The 18,355-nt window shown below is 39.8% G+C and overlaps 1 protein-coding gene across 1 annotated transcript in view; it reads right to left on the bottom strand.

The window, feature by feature from the left end:
- Window positions 1–18,355, bottom strand: part of plekha7b (pleckstrin homology domain containing, family A member 7b) — a 91,159-nt gene that overhangs the window by 21,237 nt on the left and 51,567 nt on the right. Inside the window, exons 9-16 of the mRNA XM_047363421.1 lie at window positions 17,038–17,216; window positions 14,241–14,660; window positions 13,521–14,061; window positions 11,021–11,104; window positions 8,397–8,531; window positions 7,579–7,632; window positions 3,216–3,287; window positions 2,007–2,087 (exon numbers count right to left, since the gene is read on the bottom strand). Of these exons, the coding sequence (XP_047219377.1) occupies window positions 2,007–2,087; window positions 3,216–3,287; window positions 7,579–7,632; window positions 8,397–8,531; window positions 11,021–11,104; window positions 13,521–14,061; window positions 14,241–14,660; window positions 17,038–17,216 (1,566 nt within the window). The remainder of the gene's footprint in view (window positions 1–2,006; window positions 2,088–3,215; window positions 3,288–7,578; window positions 7,633–8,396; window positions 8,532–11,020; window positions 11,105–13,520; window positions 14,062–14,240; window positions 14,661–17,037; window positions 17,217–18,355) is intronic.

Below are 18,355 nucleotides of genomic sequence, written 5' to 3'. Positions count from 1 at the left end.
GATACAATGTTTGAACCATTGGATGCACATGGTCCTCAAGAATGGTTCGGTAGTCCTTGGCAGTGACGCGCCCATCTAGCACAAGTATTGGGCCAAGGGAATGCCATGATATGGCAGCCCAAACCATCACTGATCCACCCCCATGCTTCACTCTGGGCATGCAACAGTCTGGGTGGTACGCTTCTTTGGGGCTTCTCCACACCGTAACTCTCCCGGATGTGGGGAAAACAGTAAAGGTAGACTCATCAGAGAACAATACATGTTTCACATTGTCCACAGCGCAAGATTTGCGCTCCTTGCACCATTGAAACTGACGTTTGGCATTGGCATGAGTGACCAAAGGTTTAGCTATAGCAGCCCGGACGTGTATATTAACCCTGTGGAGTTCCTGACAGACAGTTCTGGTGGAAACAGGAGAGTTGAGGTGCACATTTAATTCTGCCGTGATTTGGGCAGCCGTGGTTTTATGTTTTTTGGATACAATCCGGGTTAGCACCCGAACATCCCTTTCAGACAGCTTCCTCTTGTGTCCACAGTTAATCCTGTTGAATGTGGTTCGTCCTTCTTGGTGGTATGATGACATTACCCTGGATACCGTGGCTCTTGATACATCACAAAGACTTGCTGTCTTGGTCACAGATGCACCAGCAAGACGTGCACCAACAATTTGTCCTCTTTTGAACTCTGGTATGTCACCCATAATGTTGTGTGCATTTCAATATGTTTAGCAAAACTGTGCTCTTACCCTGCTAATTGAACCTTCACACTCTGCTCTTACTGGTGCAATGTGCAATCACTGAAGACTGGCTACCAGGCTGGTCCAATTTAGCCATGAAACCTCCCACAATAAAATGACAGGTGTTTCAGTTTCATTGTCCAATCCTTGTATGTTCATAAGACCATTTTCAAACAATAAAAAAATGCAATAAATGACCAAAAATATAATCGTTTTTTACTGAGTTGAAACTTTAGAACAGATGAACACAAATTCAAATTGTATTTTTTATCAGGATACAAAAAAGCATAATGCAAAAAAAAAACCATGAACATCAAAAAACTATTTACGAAAAACAATTTACAATATTGCAAGCACAGGCACAGTCAAACAATAGCTTTCAATTTGACCAGTGGAGCTGTTATAGGCTGAGTGATGGGTCCTGTCCAGGATTACTTGTTAGCCAGGAGTATGACTGCAGCAGCTCCTGTTTTCGAAGGCTGACTCCTTTCTCTGCCTTTCTCCAGAGCACTGGGTTCCTCAGTGTAGCAGGTGGTATATGTAAAATCAGCTTCATTTCCACTGCCGGCCAAATCCAGACCAGATGAGTGGACAGAATTCCCACCTTCATCCGGCGGTGTAAGAAGTTCCAATGCTTCGAGCACCAAAATATCGTTTGGCACGTCCTACTTTTTGCGGCTTCATAAATGTGCGTGCGTGTGTGTTCAGTGTCTGGTGTGTGTGTGTTTGTAAAAGAACAATAAATACTAGAAGACGAGACAAGACGCAATCGGAAGTATGAGCGAAGTGTACCGTGGAAAAACTACAACTCCCGAGAAAAAGACCCGGGAAATTACATCACTCCTGGTTGTTGTGGGCATTGGCATACAAAACAACCACGTGATAATTCATCCTCCAATGTCATCATGCATATTTTGATGTAGAAAGCACACAGCGGTCTGGATTATAATTAGTTTTTTTGCGCTTTTTACTGGATTTCTGCATAGGTTTCTGGAGGGTAAAAACGTGCTCTGGGATACATTGCGATGAGAATATTTATGTTTAACTCTTCGGTTTCATTCACAAAAGAAATTATTGCTCTATCTTATTTGGTTGCTATTCTACAGGCATTTAAAAATAGACATGCAATAGACCGGTCATAAAGGCTTGAGAGGGTCAACTGGGCAAAAGGACTAGAAAATATGTGCTTAAGAGATATTTAAAAGATTCATGATTATTAAAGGAAAAAAATCTGTTCTTAACCACAATATCTACAGTACGTAACAAACACCTTGTCCTCCTTTAAACTGCGTATCCTTGCTTCAAGTTCCTGTAGAATCTTGTCCTGTTCACAAAGTCGACTTAGTTTAACCTACAGGAAAACAAACAGAAGTAATAAGTGCAGATGAAAACATTGAATAACATCCAAATCCCCCTCTAAGCAATCCATATATAATTCTGCAGTGTGAAAGTTAAGCAATAGAGAATCAGGAAAGAGATAAAACAGAATGGGGTGATATACAGAGCATGTGTTTACAACACAGGCCAAACGTTCCATTCTTGTCTTCATTCAGCTCTTCGCAGCCGCCTGAGACGCATTGATCATCTACTGTAGCCTTCTCTGTCTGTCAATAAGGCGTATCTTTGTAAAAAAAAAAAACCCAGAGGAGTTCTTCTCATCAACACAGAAAGAAATATCAGAAGGTTCTGCACTGTCTAGTTAGGGGGAAAGATTTGGTAATACCCATTATGAGGAATCATAATCAAAAATCCATATTTTCACATTCACTGTTGGAGAAAGCCTTGTTTACTAAGAGTGACAGAATTGTTTTGCCAGAAATGGGTTATGTGTTTATGAAAACAACATAAGACTGCCGAGTTCACAGTCTTTCTCACCCACTGTATTTTTGTCCCTCAGATCTATTTATCATTCTGTTCAATTAATAATGAAGCTGTTTTTTTTTTGCTGCCACATATTGTTGTTTTTAATTGCATGAAATATTAATTGTTCAGACAAATTTACTGCCCTTTTCTTATAAATTGTTAAAGTGGAACAATGCTAATGATGAAAAGCCAGGACATCCATCCTATTTACCTCCATTCAGCGCAAAACAAAGAATGAGAGAAGCAGGATCAGGCAAATCAAACTGAAAAATTTAACAGCCCGACATCTTAAACTCCCATTACATGCATTTTTCTCTTTAAATTGTGGGGAGAAAAATAAAAGCTCTGGTCGATACTCGCAGACCCACACTGTGCAGCGTGGATGCGTGTCCCCACAGTGTTGCAATGCTCATATGTTCCCTTAGCTCTGCTGCCTCTGTTTACCACAAGTTAAAAACACACAGAAAAACCACACTAAAGCACATGGCAGAGCCAGGCTGAAGACAGCTGCGTCTCGGCAGAGGATTGTCAGAAGTGGGAAGTGAAGATCACGGAGAAAAGAAAGAGACAGATAAACAGGGCGTTTGTTCTGTAAACTCTGAGAACATGTACTTACATCCGCATCACTTTCTGCTATTTTCAAAGGCCTCGAAGGTCTCTCTTTTTTGAAACTCTCCGGTCCAGTGACCTGAAATTCACAATCATTAAAAATAAAATAAATCCTCAATAATGGCATTTATATCTCATAATTTGAATTTTACTTCCATAAATGTGCTTAACAACAAATAATTTAATTTGAAATACACAATGACACTGCTGCAAAAGTCAAGGTAAATAAAATTAGGCAGAAAAACAAGAAAAATGTCCACTGATACTATCTGTGGTGAAAGTGAGGAAAACAAAGACTTAATTACAGTATGTTTCAGGAAACCCTAAAAGCTCAGAGCTGCTCTTACAGGCTATTTGGAAATGATGAGAAAGGAAAAAGATTTTTTGATTCTTACATCTGTTTAGATTGTGTTGCATTTTGAATAGTTTCCGCAAAAAAATTAAGGTAGATGTAAATTATGTATTTTGAACCTCTGATTTAATTTAAGCATAAAAAATTGGTGGAATCCAGACTAAATGTTTTAGACTTTGCTCCTTTACATATGGTTATTAAACATTTGTGGAGACAGTTGAGTGCGTACGAATCTCTTTTTAAACGATAGACAGATATTATTAGTCAGTCATTTTCTACCGCTTATTCCATAGTGGGTCGCGGGGGAGCTGGTGCCTATCTCCAGCAGTCTATGGGCGAGAGGCGGGGTACACCCTGGACAGGTCGCCAGTCCATTGCAGACAGATATTATTATTATTTTTTTCATCTTACTTTACCTGTGAATGCTCCTGTTTACCTCTGCACTGGCAGACAAAAGATTTACATTGTGTTTATTGGTTGAACTGGTCTCCTTTCGGTCATGGGATTCTCCTTTTGTCAGGGATCTTTGTTTCAAGAATTATAGAACTTTGTTTCTTAACTCTGCTGCAGTTATTGATATAACATTGGAAATATTGCAAAAACATATGTTTTCTAGAGAGCATGTTTTTATGTTTTAGGTTAGCTATTTTCTAAGACATTCCATCAGTGTTATCTTCTTCATTTAGCATATTTAATTGTGTAAACAGACAATTCCACTCTCAATTCCCAATCATTGCTGCATTCAAGAAACCTTTCTATCATCGTATACTGTAGCATTCATAATGTGTGACCTCCAGCTTAGCCCAGCTGTCATGGATATATTGGACATGTCAAAAACTTCCATGGCTTGAGTATGACCTTAAAGATGCCCTATACACCCATAGGGGACAATGCAACAAAACTAAGGTATCAATCAACTGACACAGTGATAACAATGCTACACCATGCAGACACTCTGTGTGCACTCATGAAATTTCAGTCATCTTGACATGGGTGGATGGTTTTGGGGTTGTTGCTGTGAGATTTAAGTTGTAGCAGTACTGATTGTGTAGCAGTTTTGTATATGTGCTGCGTACATGTAGGAGCCATGTCCTTCATGTGGTGATGTTTTTTAACATCTCCAAAAATTCCATAGCAGAGTAGATTTATGTAGTGATCAAACTGTGTGGGTTAAAGGTGTAGGAAGGCAATATGAGTGTTATTTTGCCATTGCATCCTGCCTATAAATGCCATTAAAATGAAAAGCTGAAACTCAATGGGAAAACGGTGGTATCAGGTTTGGTATTCATGTGTTTCTCATTGTTTGATTTCAAACAGAATGCACTCATTTTGTATTCAGTTGTTAAATAACAAAATTTATAATCACTTTTTTGTGTGTGAAATATATTCTTCTTTGTGTTATTTCAACTAAAGCTTTTCAAAACCCTACTGGAGTAATGCTTACTGTGTTGTTTCATGGTTTCAAAGTGTTTTCAATACATATTTTTTGGGAAATATTTCTTTTAAATACCTAAATGGCAGTGATCATCCTCCCGTCCTGCGTGTGTGATTTTATTTCTGCAATAGCAACTCAGAGACTAGTCTCTCATGGCTGGTGGTGCCTGAAGCTAAAACGTCTCTGTGGTTCTGGTGGTGTATTCATATGACACCCACGTCAGTATCAACACACCCATCAAAACAGCACTGAGCGGTGCAATAGACAGACACAGTTAAAGGGGTATTCCAATGACTTTACAAGTCAAAGTAAAAAAAAAAAAAAAAACTGGTCAGACTGGGTACTTTACAGCATGTGAGAGTGTTATAATGTATTCTGCGGTTGTGCTGGGATAATTTTCAGGCCTGGGAAAATTGTTTAAGTAATCAAAAGATCATATTTAAGGAAATTTGCAATTTCCACGGAAATGTTAAGTTTGGTGGGATTTGTCATAACGCTCTTCTAAGGTCATAGGCTTTTATATTTTACTCCATCTCCATATGATGTAAGCTGCCACCGTCATGAACGTTTGACTTTTCTGTTTACTTGTACAAGTTTTCAAACATAATGCTTTTTATCACAGTTCATGTAGTTCATTTTTGTCAGTTGTTGTTGGAATAACAGTGAACAACAACATCCTTTTGTTAGCAACACAATACATTTTTTCCAACTGCTTTAAAAAAAAAAAAGGTTTCCTGTAATAGTCAGCACTTAACCACTTTGCCAGTTAATGTTCTGAAAGAGCAGCACTGGGTTATGTAGGGTTCTCTTACTTTGTATCAGGCATACATAAGCCATGTAAACATTTAAAACGGACTTTCAATGGGTGCTGGTCATTTTGCCTATTCTCCAAATCATAGCTTGTAGTTCTGGTTGTTCTATACCTGGAAAAGGTCAGGTGCAAAATGTGGTCTTCTGCAGAATGTTACCAATTTGGTATCAGTCTGAACCTGCCAGGAGGAGGTTTCATATACACTCTTTGACAGCCTATAATTTAAAGTGATTTTATATATGCTTATCATAGTCTACTATAAGGAAATTTTGTTTCATAACTCCAATAAACAATATATGTCAGTAACAGTAGCAGTTGTTTTGGATTTGTTCAAAAGAGAAGTGCAATGAGCACATGTGCTTGAAATGGTTCTTTACGAGTACGAAATGAAAGTAGGAAAAGAAGAAATTGCAATACATTGGGGGTACACATTGAATAGGCCAACTGACCAAGAGCCATTTTCAATATAAACAAATGTTTCTCTGCATGCCAAGACCCTTGAGCATTACATCATCATTTACCCATATTAGGTATTTACAGTATATAATTAGGCCTAAGGCGATTTACGTGCAAGATTCCCACGCATGAATCACATCGCAACAGTATAAAAGTAGAGAGTGGTCATCTATTGAATTTTCTTTTTCATTTATTTTATTATCTGTGGCTAACAAGGTTAATTTCTATTAGTGAGAACAATTAATGTGGCTCATTATCTCAAGATAAATAAGTCAATTTTGGTGTTGCAACAAAATAACAAAGCTTGTTTGATCAACATAATGTTTTGACATGTTTTGGTATTTCAAATTGCAATACAATGTCAAGTTGTCATAACTAGCAACATTCTTATGTGTCATGACAGCAATACTGAATAATAAAACTCAAATCACAATTATCTTGTAATCAGGATAATTTAATATATTGTTATCTTGAGAAAATGAGGAAAAGATTTTGTTAGCTCGACTGTTGTCTGCTTCCATAAATTTCAAAAGCAGTAAAAATGCTGTTGCACTTAATATGCACAACATTTTTACATTTCAGCAAAGCCCAAAAGCTCAATTTACAGTTTTCTTTAAAGGAAACTCAATGTTTAACATAAAGATACTTTGGCTTTAAATGTTTTGCATCAGTTTGAACAAAATATGGGCCAGTAATTAGCTACAATAAAGTTCAGGAGAAAAATAAATGCTTAATATTTATTACACTGATAGGATTCGAGGGTCACAAGAATAAAAAAATCTTTTTTATATTTAAGTCACGTAAAAAGGAACACCTCCAATCACATCAGAATGATCAGGATATCATCTAATGTTATGGTGACATGTTTGGATTTTTTCACAATCTGAAAGTTTGGTGCTTTTGTTCAATACTCTATGTGCACAAGTAAAATGCAGCTGAACTACTTCTCGTTTCTTGAGGATGTCTTGTCTCTCATCCAAAAGTCTTACTCAGTTCAGTTTGGATGAGAAGTGAAACATCCTCTTTAAGAAACAAGAGAAGAAATGCAGTTGTCTTCTGGTTAAGCACTTAGGATTGATATGTCCTGGATGACTGAGAATAGTATGTGTATTGTTTAACAGTGGGTGAATTACAAAAATAAAATGAGTATTAAAGGACAAGTGGATTCCACCATAACAGTAGAGAGCACAGCACAGAACACAGGACAGACAGGTAAAAGGGAAACAGAGAAGCATATGTTGGAGGCAGTAGCAGAGCAGAATATACTGAGAACAGGATGAAAAGGATGAAGTGGTGTTTTCTTTGTTGGGGCCCACCTTCAGATCTAGATACTCCAGGTCCTTCTTCAGTTGTATGTAAGTATCATCAGCCTTTAAATGAGCAGTGAAGAGATAAGTCATTTGAAATGAAGCTGCACAGGATAATGGGTTAGCAGATGACTCCTTTGGTCTTTATGTGCTGTTCAGGCTTTACAAACAGAACTTTAATTAACTTGATCTCAATTACAGTGTACTTCCACCTCAACATTCTAATAAGGGAATGGTGTCATTTTTTAACTGCTTTGACGTCTCATTTGTGACCTCCCACACAACTAAGCAACACAGGTCCTGTGCACGGCATGGGGTCAGACTGAGAGCTTATATTTCCTTGTGAGCATGGAAAATGGTTAGATGTGAGAACCTGGGTGGAGTTGTCATTACTGAGCACTACTGTAGGTCACAGCAGTGATGTTTCTTCATATACTCATAAAGAAGACTATGTCCTGACAGATGCTTCAGAATGATAACCCCAAACACAACACATTTTTCAGTGCACACAAATAAAAATGTGGTGCTACGTCATCTTTCAGTCAGGCTTATACAAGCAACATGCTTCTAATATGGCAGATTAGCTTTTAATAGTTTTTATAATAATGTTATGTTTGGACATGTGACATCAAATTATATAAATGTAGCTGGTAATTAAATGCATCCCACATCATGCTAGAATAAAACCAGACAACCAAGTGCCAAGAGACTACAGAGTCTGTCAGAAATTAGGGAAGTAATGTACAGGAATGGCTGTGGAGAAGGGACCACAATGCACTTGCAGGGGTTGCAGAATGCTGCGTTAGGGAGGAATGAGTGTCCCTGACCTGCATGCCGGGGCCTAGAAGGCCGTTGTGCTGGTGGTGTTGCAGGTGAGCGAACGCACTGCTGGGGCTATGCACACCAGCCATCTTGGCCTGGTGCCTCCGCAGTTGAATGAGGAGCAGAGTCAACTCTTCTGGCTGTAGCCAAGCCAGGGTTAAGGGGCACCCACAGCCAGTGACAGTACAGAGGGATGAGAGAAAATATCTGATAACCATCTGGGCAGTACAGTGGCTTAGCTGTAGTGGCATTTAGAGCCAAGTGGCACTGAGACCAGTATACTGCTATCTGTAACTTGAAACATGATTAAGAATCTAAGAAAATTGATTTATAAGAAACTTATTGAAGAAAGAAAATGGTTATCAATTACTTCTACATTTTGCAACATTATGACGTTAATCAGATTTGGAGCTGGGTTGTCCATTTTTGCGTAGGAATTCCTCCACAACACAGTGCAGCAATGTAAGCAACATGTACAGATCATTGTGGAAACCTAGCAAAAACCCATCCCAGCAGTATTTCTAACCATTGAGCCTTAAATCAGATACAGTGCAGTGCAAACGTTTTAAACCAGCAATTGTTTAATTATACTTTGAAGATTGTAAAGTAGACTTGATCAATGTTTTGAAACGTCTTTTAAAGGTTTTTGGACCCTGACAGTTCAGCTTTAGCGCACATGCAGGAAGTTTCTAAAGTATTTGTGAGGGCTCATCTCGGTACTGTAGGCCTATGCGTTTTCCCCTCACTTTAAACTTGACTATGCTGCCTTTGGTTTCACCTTTTAATGGGAGAATAGTAGTGAAGACTGATGCCCCAACTATAAAAACTAACAGATTTATCTGCCTCCTGATTCTAGGAGCAGGAGATCCAGACTCAGCAAAGATGCGCAAACCAGCTGCATTTTGGTATACTTCTGTTCTAGGTAAGTAGCTGAAATAACAACTAATTAATGTACATCACTGAACAACTTGTCAGCTGATGTTCATAAACAGAATCAGGATTTTGTAAAGAGGGACATTGTGGTGCTTTAACCCTTTTATGTCCAAAATTACATATAGGCCATCTGGTTATATTTTAAATGGACCACATTTCTGTCAACATTTCAGTCTTGCTTTCTAAAGATGAAAGCATTAAAATACACTCATTGGCCACTTTATTAGGTACACCTGTCCAACTGCTCATTAATACAAATTTCTAATCAGCCTATCACATGGCAGCAACTCAATGCATTTAGGCATGTAGACATGGTCAGGACGATCTGCTGCAGTTCAAACCGAGCATCAGAATAGGGAAGAAAGGTGATTTAAGTGACTTTGAACGTGACATTGTTGTTGGTGCCAGACGGGCTGATCTGAGTATTTCAGAAACTGCTGATCTACTGGGATTTTCAAGCACCTCGATCTCTAGGGTTTACAGAGAATGGTCAGAAAAAGAGAAAATATCCAGTTAGCGGCAGTTCTGTGAGCGCAAATGCCTTGTTGATGTCAGAGGTCAGAGGAGAATGGCCAGACTGGTTCGAGCTGATAGAAAGGCAACAGTAAGTCAAATAACCACTTGTTACAACCAAGGCATGCAGAAGAGCATCTCTGAACGCACAACATGTCGAACCTTGAGGCGGATGGGCTACAGCAGCAAAAGACCACACCGGGTGAACACTTTGGGCCCCTTAGTACCAATTGAGCATCGTGTCAATGCCACAGTATTGTTGCTGACCATATCCATCCCTTTATGACCACAGTGTACCCATCTTCTGATGGTTACTTCCAGCAGGATAACACGCCATGTCATAAAGCACGAATCATCTCAGACTGGTTTCTTGAACATGACAATGAGTTCACTGTACTCAAATGGCCTCCACAGTCACCAGATCTCAATCCAATAGAGCACCTTTGGGATGTGGTGGAACAGGAGATTCGCATCATGGATGTGCAGTCGACAAATCTGCAGCATCTGTGTGATGCTGTCATGTCAATATGGACCAAACTCTCTGAGGAATGTTTCCAGTACCTTGTTGAATCTATGCCATGAAGGATTAAGGCAGTTCTGAAGGCAAAAGGGGGTTCAACCCGGTACTAGCCTGGTGTACCTAATAAAGTGGCCGGTGAATGTATGTGAATGGGCACAGCTGTTTTGGGAATTCAACAATTGTTTAGACAGAATATGATAAATGAATAAGAACTATTTCATACTGAAGCTGAACTATGAAAACAGACTAATTCATTTTAACCAGACTGAACTGAATTTAGAACTAAATCTCGCTATGAATGAACACTGGTGCACACACTGATCATTGTGCTTGCGTCCTTCTGGACTGACCTAAAGATAAAGACAGACATGTTCTCGTTCTGTTAATTCTGAGTTGATTGCTTGTGAGCTGATCTTTTGATATATGTTAAATCATTCAGATTGTTGCTGAGGTTAAAAACTCACTATGGCTTAATATATAAGCAAAGAGCAAAGAAAAACTTAAATTGATCACGAACACTTTAAAATATTACAAGAAGGTTTGGCCTCTTGTAAGCAAAACAGTAGATAGCCAAAGACTTTTGCACAGCACTGTATGCCAGTAACAAAAACAGGCTTGATGAAAATACAAAACAAGTAGGCAACGAGAGGCAGAAGATCCTACCGTTTTGCCATGCAAACTGGGAGCGCTGACAGTGTGTGTGATGTAGCCCATAGTTGGCACGGACCTTCTCTCTATTTGGGAAGTCTGTGGAAAGATGCCATTTATCTCCTTGTTACTGAAGATCCATATACATTCAAATCAAACAGAAAGTCTAATTCATAAAATCTTCACAAGTGGGATCACGGCATCAAACTGAATCAAAGTTAAACTCCAAGTCTGCAAACAAAGTGGACTACGCAGCAGTTTTATTTTTCCATCCATCCTTTTCTCTCTTTTTATCACTCCCACTCTTCTTCGAAACAAGGTGCACCTCGAGTTTCAAATGCTATGGGGCTGGACATTTCTGCTTAACACACAGAATTAGCCAAAGAGCCTACACCCACTACAGAACCTTAAAAGGATACAAACAACAAGAGATTTAATTAACCACACATAAATTATACCAAATATGCTTTCTTAAAATAACATTTGTTTGCTACCAGCAAGAGAAGGCCTGTAAGCCTTTCCCTTTGAGATTCCCATGCCACAGTTTTTTGCTGTATAATAGGTTTTTTATTTAAATGCGAGATCAGAAGAAAGAGTCCGCTGCTGATGTTTGAGATACAGTAAAGATGTTTATGGGATGCTGAGACGCCCTGGGCAAATTGGATTAGCCGCTGATAAAACACACTGTACTTCTTAATGATATTCCACAGAGGCATTCAGTGTTACTTAAGCACCATCAGCCTCAGAGATACTGGGTACGGGCTAAAAGCAGTTCCCACAAACATCCCCGTCTTGCACAAGCACTGTGGCTGCCTTTGTTAAACGTGTGTCGTCTTATAATTGTCAATTTCTCTATTCAGTGGTAGTAATTAGTGTCTTGACACTTGAACTGAATGATAGCATCCGCGACACTTTGTTTACTTGTGTCACGGATCGGGTTGGTTGTGAAGCTTGTGTGTGCTGGCAGCTGTGGTGATGGTTCAGAGGGAGAACTTTTCACATGTGGAGGGTGTGGTGAGGAGACAGCGCAGGGTGTGGATTATGGGACATCCTCTCGCTCAGTCTTTTGTGGCGGTGCTGTCTGAGAGCTTTGCTGACTTCAAGGGACGGCGCAGAAGCGAGCTTTGACTCGCGCTCATGCCACCTGTGGAGCGCGCCTTGGGTGTGGTCTCTGTGAATCACATGAGCATCAAAGTGTGTGCACTGAAATGTTGGAGCCTTCTCAGGCTTCTAGCGCTAACCTTCCCATGGGGCTACTGTGAGCTCACAGCATGCTGACGTCACAAGCTACCGTGAGAATAAGACCTTTGTCATTTGGCTCACTGTGTGAGACCCAACAAACTCTCCTTCAATCCCATGCCAATGACAGGCTTTTGGTGGTTGCTGTGTGCTTGTTTTACAGCGTTAAAGCCTAAATGACTGAGTAACAGCAAATTTAGGAAGAGAAAGATTCTCATAGAGAAACCAATTTAAGTGAAAAATACAAGAACGTTTTCTAAAGAATGTCTGATTCAAACAGTACTTAAAGAATGACAGACAGACAGACGGACGGACGGACGGACGGACAGACAAATGTGGTGAGCAGCCTGTACTCTGTGCCCAAGTCTGCATCTGATTGTTTTACCTTGCCTGTCCATCCCAGAAGATAACTCTTCTGGGAAGCTGATGTCTGTAGAATCAGCAAAAGACACTTCAGAAAGATTTCCCATCTGAAGCAGGAGGAGTTGATCGCCAATGTCCTAGCTTTTACTTGATGTTTTGTTTGTCCACATTGTATGTTTCGTCTGTTTTGTGTAACGTGTGCTAAGTTAGTGCAAGAGTTCATATTCTCCACTCATGGTGTATATCCATGCAGCTTAACCCCTAATTTGGAACGCGTCCATCTCTGCTCTGCTATGCCAAGGTATGAACTCTGCAGTAATTATGCAACCTTTATGTCAATGAGAGAGTTTATACTGCCTCCACAGAGTGGCATAGGGCGGTGTTGTGTGCACCGCCATCCTGAAAAATTTGACCCAAGTCTATTCTTGCTATAATCCATGCTGTCATTTCAAAAATCAATATTAGGCCATGAAACCTCATTCCTATTGGCTTTTGGGAAACCGATAATCTCCTGGTGATTCTTAGATCACTAATAAGTTTACTCCAAAACACTAATAAATCTTTCAGTGAGAAGAAACATGTCAGTAAAATTAAAAGATTAGTTTAAACCTAAATCTGTCAATGAATAATTTTGGGCTTCACTGTATATTTAGGGGAAAAAAAATCACAAAAATGTTGAAGTGTTACATTTTATGATACACATTTACTAATTTTAAATGGGGAAAAGGTTTGTTTTTCCTAGTTGAGTTGCAAACTGAAATATTTCTTTAGAAGTACAAAAGTCTGAATTCCTTATAAAATACTCGGAATTAACTGAAAACAATTTTTGTTTGGTAATAAAATATACTAGGACTTTGGTAAATAAATAAACAGAATGTTTAACAATGTCAGAGATTTGTTTCCAGCTGTATACCTGAGAGAGGTGGGCACATATATTGCCAGGGGAGCTGGATATTGTGTTGTCTTCCAGTCCCAGTTCATCCAGGGGTCGGACGGTGCGTCTGTCTGAAGGTGTGTGTGGCCTGCGTGGTGACAGAGGTTTAAAAGAGCAAGGGACTGATGGTGGCACTTCACAAGGAGATGGAGGGACAGAAATGGAGCGTGGCATCTCCACTGTAACTCTGAAAGACGAGGAGTCTGTGAAATTAGGGCCAGTATAAATGGGAGCGGTGGGGCTGCCGTGACGAAACTGCTGCCGCTGCTGCCACTCGTAGAGCTGCCACACCATCCCTTCCTTCGTGGCCGTTCGCTCATCGGTGGACATGCGGAAGTGACTTAGCCGGTCATGGGCATACTTGTAGTCACTGGGCAGGTTGCACGTTGCTGGAGGGGAGCTACTGCCGGACAGAAGGCGAGGAGACTTTGGTAACGACTGATAAGTAGCATCTGTTGTGCTGGATTTGGGCTTTAAAGGAGGAGTCTGCCGAAGGAGGTTATACTCAGCGGAGGGAGCACTGAGACAGAAAATCACATGACATTAAAAACTTTAGTTTTTATAAATAAAAACAATGGGAAAAGAGGGCCATATGTTGTGCAGTTCACAAATTAACCACAAGATAGAGCCATTTACTCAACACTGTCACATTCATGTTCCTGAATGAGAGAAATGCTAATAGATGCAGAACCAACTGACCTCTTTGTCGGGTCGCTTTTGTGAACTTTGACCCACTGCTCCACCTGAGCCAGAGTATCTTTCCTCTGAACATGTTTCCCAGAGTCAGCCCGTGAAACAAAACCCCTCTGATAGATAACACTTCCGTTTTGCTCTGGTGGTAGAGTCACTTGTATCACAGCCTGCTGTCCGTTTTTGTGGGCGGCTCCACTGACAGTGTCTGGTGAAAGTCTCTCTAGTCTTTCCTGAGGGGCTGCATGGCTGGGTTTCCCCTGGATCTCCAGTCCATACTTCCCCTCATCCCCGTGAGCCAGTCTGATCCCATTATCCTGAGGTTCTCCTCTGTCTGTACTGTGAGCGCTGTTGGACTTTAATGAGTTCTGAGCATTGTGGACATGGTTGGTCTGTGGAACTGCTTGCTGTACAGGCTTTTCCAATTCTCTGTGAAAAAAGTGAGATGGGTTAACAAAAGCTAAACATGGATGCAGAACATCTGATTGCAAGGAGTTTAGAAGGTCTTAAGCATCTTTCAACAACCATTTATCACCGATCAACCTCTTCTGTTGCAGTTTTTACATAGTATGCAGACTTATTCCTGAAATCCATGCTGCAGATAGAGAACAATATACATGAATCAGGCATTAAATTAAGACCACCTGCGTAACAGTATTTTGAACCCCCTTTTTCTGTCAAAACAGCCCTGACTCATGGATTCCACTAGATCCATGACGTAGTGCTGTGGTATCAGGCACCAATATGTTAACAGCAGGTTGTTTAAGCCCTGTAAATTGCGAGATGGGGCCTCTCTGGATTTCACTCCAGCACATTCAAGAGAAGCTTGAATGAATTGACAGCTGGGGGAATTTGGAGGCCATGTCAACACCTGAAACCTGTGTTCATTCAACCATTCCTAAACAAATTATACTTTGTGGTAAAGCACATTATCTTACTGAAAGAAGGAATACTGTTTTGATGAAAGGGTGTAAATAGTCTTTAATGTAAGACATCTTTTGCTAAATCTGCCTTCTCTGTTGTTGCCATGAGTCAGTGGAATACATTACCAACTGAGATTATAACATGTACAAGTTTCTCAATGTTTGCACATTTGACAAAGAAATGGCTTTTATCAAAGCAGGTTTGCACTCATTAGTGATGAATGTATGTAAATGAAAGTATAATTGGTTCATTTGAAAGTATGTGAGAGTGCGAAAGTGTATGTGTGTATGAACAAATAGGTATGTTTATTGTATAGGTGCAAGCGTGTGATAGAGAAATGATAAATCCCTGGAAGTCTTTAAGAACTGGTGTAACTGAGGGGCGAGGTCTGTTACGATTGTGTTGTATTAGTTTATGTTCACTGGTTCTCTTCTCTCATACATTTCCATAAAAAAAAAAAAACCAGTTAGTTTTGATTAATATCAACCTGTCAAGGGACTACACGTGGAAATTAGCATCTTTTGCTATAACCTGGCACCATGCATGATTCCTGTTTTTAGGTCAATGTATTGCTGTGCACTGTCCCTGTACAAATAAAGGAAATCATCATCATCAACAACAATGCTTAGGTAGGGGGTTGTATCGAACTAACAACCCGAAGCATCACAACACCTCTGCCCACCTACTGCCCATTGTGCATTCTGTTGCCACGTGTTCCTTAGATAAGCAACACAGATGTATACAACCATCCACATAATGTCAGAGCAGGTTCTGAGATCCATTTCTTATGGCCTGGTGGCTCTTTTTAGTGGTTTGGACAGTGGTCAGCAAAGACACCTTTACTGGTCTGTGGCCATCCAGTCCGATTGTCAGCAAATTCTGATGATATTTGTCTTGTGGCACCTTTCTATCAGAACCAGCATTACCTATTGTTTAGTTTTCCTTGTTTCTAACACACCAACTCTGAGGACAAAATTTTGCTGTCTAATAAATCCCACCCACCGAGTCACTGTGATGAAGAGATAATCAGTGTTACTTCACCTTGTGCCTAATTGGTATACAATTAATCCTGTTTAACCTGAACCATTAGCAAGGGTTCATCCACATATGATCAGATTCATTACTGAGTACAGCCCAACAAAAGCCCAAAGTATAAAAAGAAGTTGATTGAATTTCTGTTCACAACACATTATTATCAAAATGCAGTGGAGAGCAATTAATTAAGAGTAATTTCCCACAGTATTAAAATGACAGTCGATTTGTCTTCATCAAATACCTTGGGGCAGAGAGCTGCTGTTTTTGGTAAACCCAGCTATTAAGTCATCTTTTCCAATTAATTAATTTCCCAATGTGGGGAGAAAAAGCAATAAAACGTATATCTATTTCACAATAGTTTTTCAAAGCCTTTCACCTGATAAATATTTCATTTCCTGGGGACATTTGTTCCTTTTCCTACTGAAACACACAAAAGCACATACTTGCATTTGTCTCCAGGTGGCAATATTGCCTAGAAGATTCAAAACAATGGTAACTGCATATTGCAAACACAGTTTACAGTATAGAAAAACATGATGCAGGACCTACACACTGCAGACAAGACAATATCTTAGGGTTACTGAACAAAACTAGGCCTGATAAAACAAAATAAATTACATCCAAGACAGAAAAATTATAGAAAGTTTCCTTTCAGCATTGCGGCCAACACTGCACTAACATTATGAATTAAATAGTTCTATTTGATATTGATTTTCTTTTTATACTACATTTTTTACAGATATTTTGAGTGCATTTTCAGTCCATAGAAATAAATATGCCTCATAGACTGTGTTAGCACCAGCAGAGGTCCGACCAATTGCAGAAGCAAGCAGAGAGCAGGACCAACCTCTTTATGGTGTGACTCTGCTGCATTAGCGCAGCCTGGTTCATGGCCCGGATCCAGCCATTCATGTCCTCCTGTGTGTCCGCACTGAAGAAATACGTCCGCATCCCGCAGTGCTCTGCCTGCGAGCCAATCACAGAGTTCTTATTGTAAATGTAGGAGCGCATTCCAGTGTGGGTTGCCTGTCAAAGAGGGAGATATCAGAGGAGGGCAGAAGTAGAAGGGAGGTATGAGAGTTTTTCTTGTCCCGAGGCTGTCAGAGGATGATGAGTTAGAAACTTCACTGAGACCTTTAAACTCAGAGAAGTTTGCAGAGGAATTTTATAAGAGCAAAATGTGGAGCAAAAGTGCTGCAGCAGAAACAATAAGAAAGCTTGCTACTTCTGGGAAGGGAAAAAAAAGCACAGGACGTTATGTTTTCCCTTTGATTTCCAATAAAGCAGCTACAATCCTTCTAGAGAACAAAACAGAGCAAACAACCAGAAAAAAACAACAAATAAAATGAAATAATGTGCTCATTTAGAGCACACACAAAATACAGACAATGTTGAAATATAAACTTGCCTGTTTGAAGTTCTCTGTGGTAAAACACATTTGTAATAACTGAGATTGCTTTCATAAACCTGGTACTGAGCCCTACAACTTCAACCCAGTTATCACTCTGCAGGAACAATTAGCAGCTTCTGGCACAGTTTCACAGCAGCCATTGTTTTCACTCTTATACAATTGTCCTTATACCATCACTAATTTCATCTCACTTTATATCAGTCGTGAATACAAAAAGCTTGCTATTAATGTCTGCTATGAAGACTGCTTTTACCTCTGCAGTCAAGGTTTTCTCCTTTTTGTTGTACATTAGACCTTGTTCTTCATAGTTAGAACCCTAACTATGATGAAATGCTTCAAATTTACAGCATTGCTGACTGAATATTTGAGAATAATTCAACATGTAACTTGAGTGCATTTATGTAGTTTGGGGAAAAGATTCCACATTAGAAAAGAAAAAATATTAACAAAATCATCAGAGCCATAATTAATGCATGTTGCCAACAGGACAGGACTAAGTTTGTCCTACATATTTCACAAGGTTGGACCTTACAGAGAGAGGGATTTTTGACCATTCTTCTTTGCACAAGAACATCCTGAGCCGGGGTCCTATCTTATTTTCACTTCAGTCCAACCCAAAGGTTTTATATAGAAAGAATGTATCTGAGCTATGATGGTCATGGTACAAGCATTAAACCCTTGCTTTGCTAAATTGATGACACTCTTGAGGTCATTGTCCAGCTGAAAACCAGTTTCAGTTTATTCTAGAGTCCAC

This window comes from Girardinichthys multiradiatus, chromosome 4 (genome assembly GCF_021462225.1).
Source record: "Girardinichthys multiradiatus isolate DD_20200921_A chromosome 4, DD_fGirMul_XY1, whole genome shotgun sequence".
Classification (NCBI taxonomy): domain Eukaryota; kingdom Metazoa; phylum Chordata; class Actinopteri; order Cyprinodontiformes; family Goodeidae; genus Girardinichthys; species Girardinichthys multiradiatus.
Note: the sequence above shows the minus strand (reverse complement) of the source record. Positions and strands in the feature narration are given on the sequence as shown.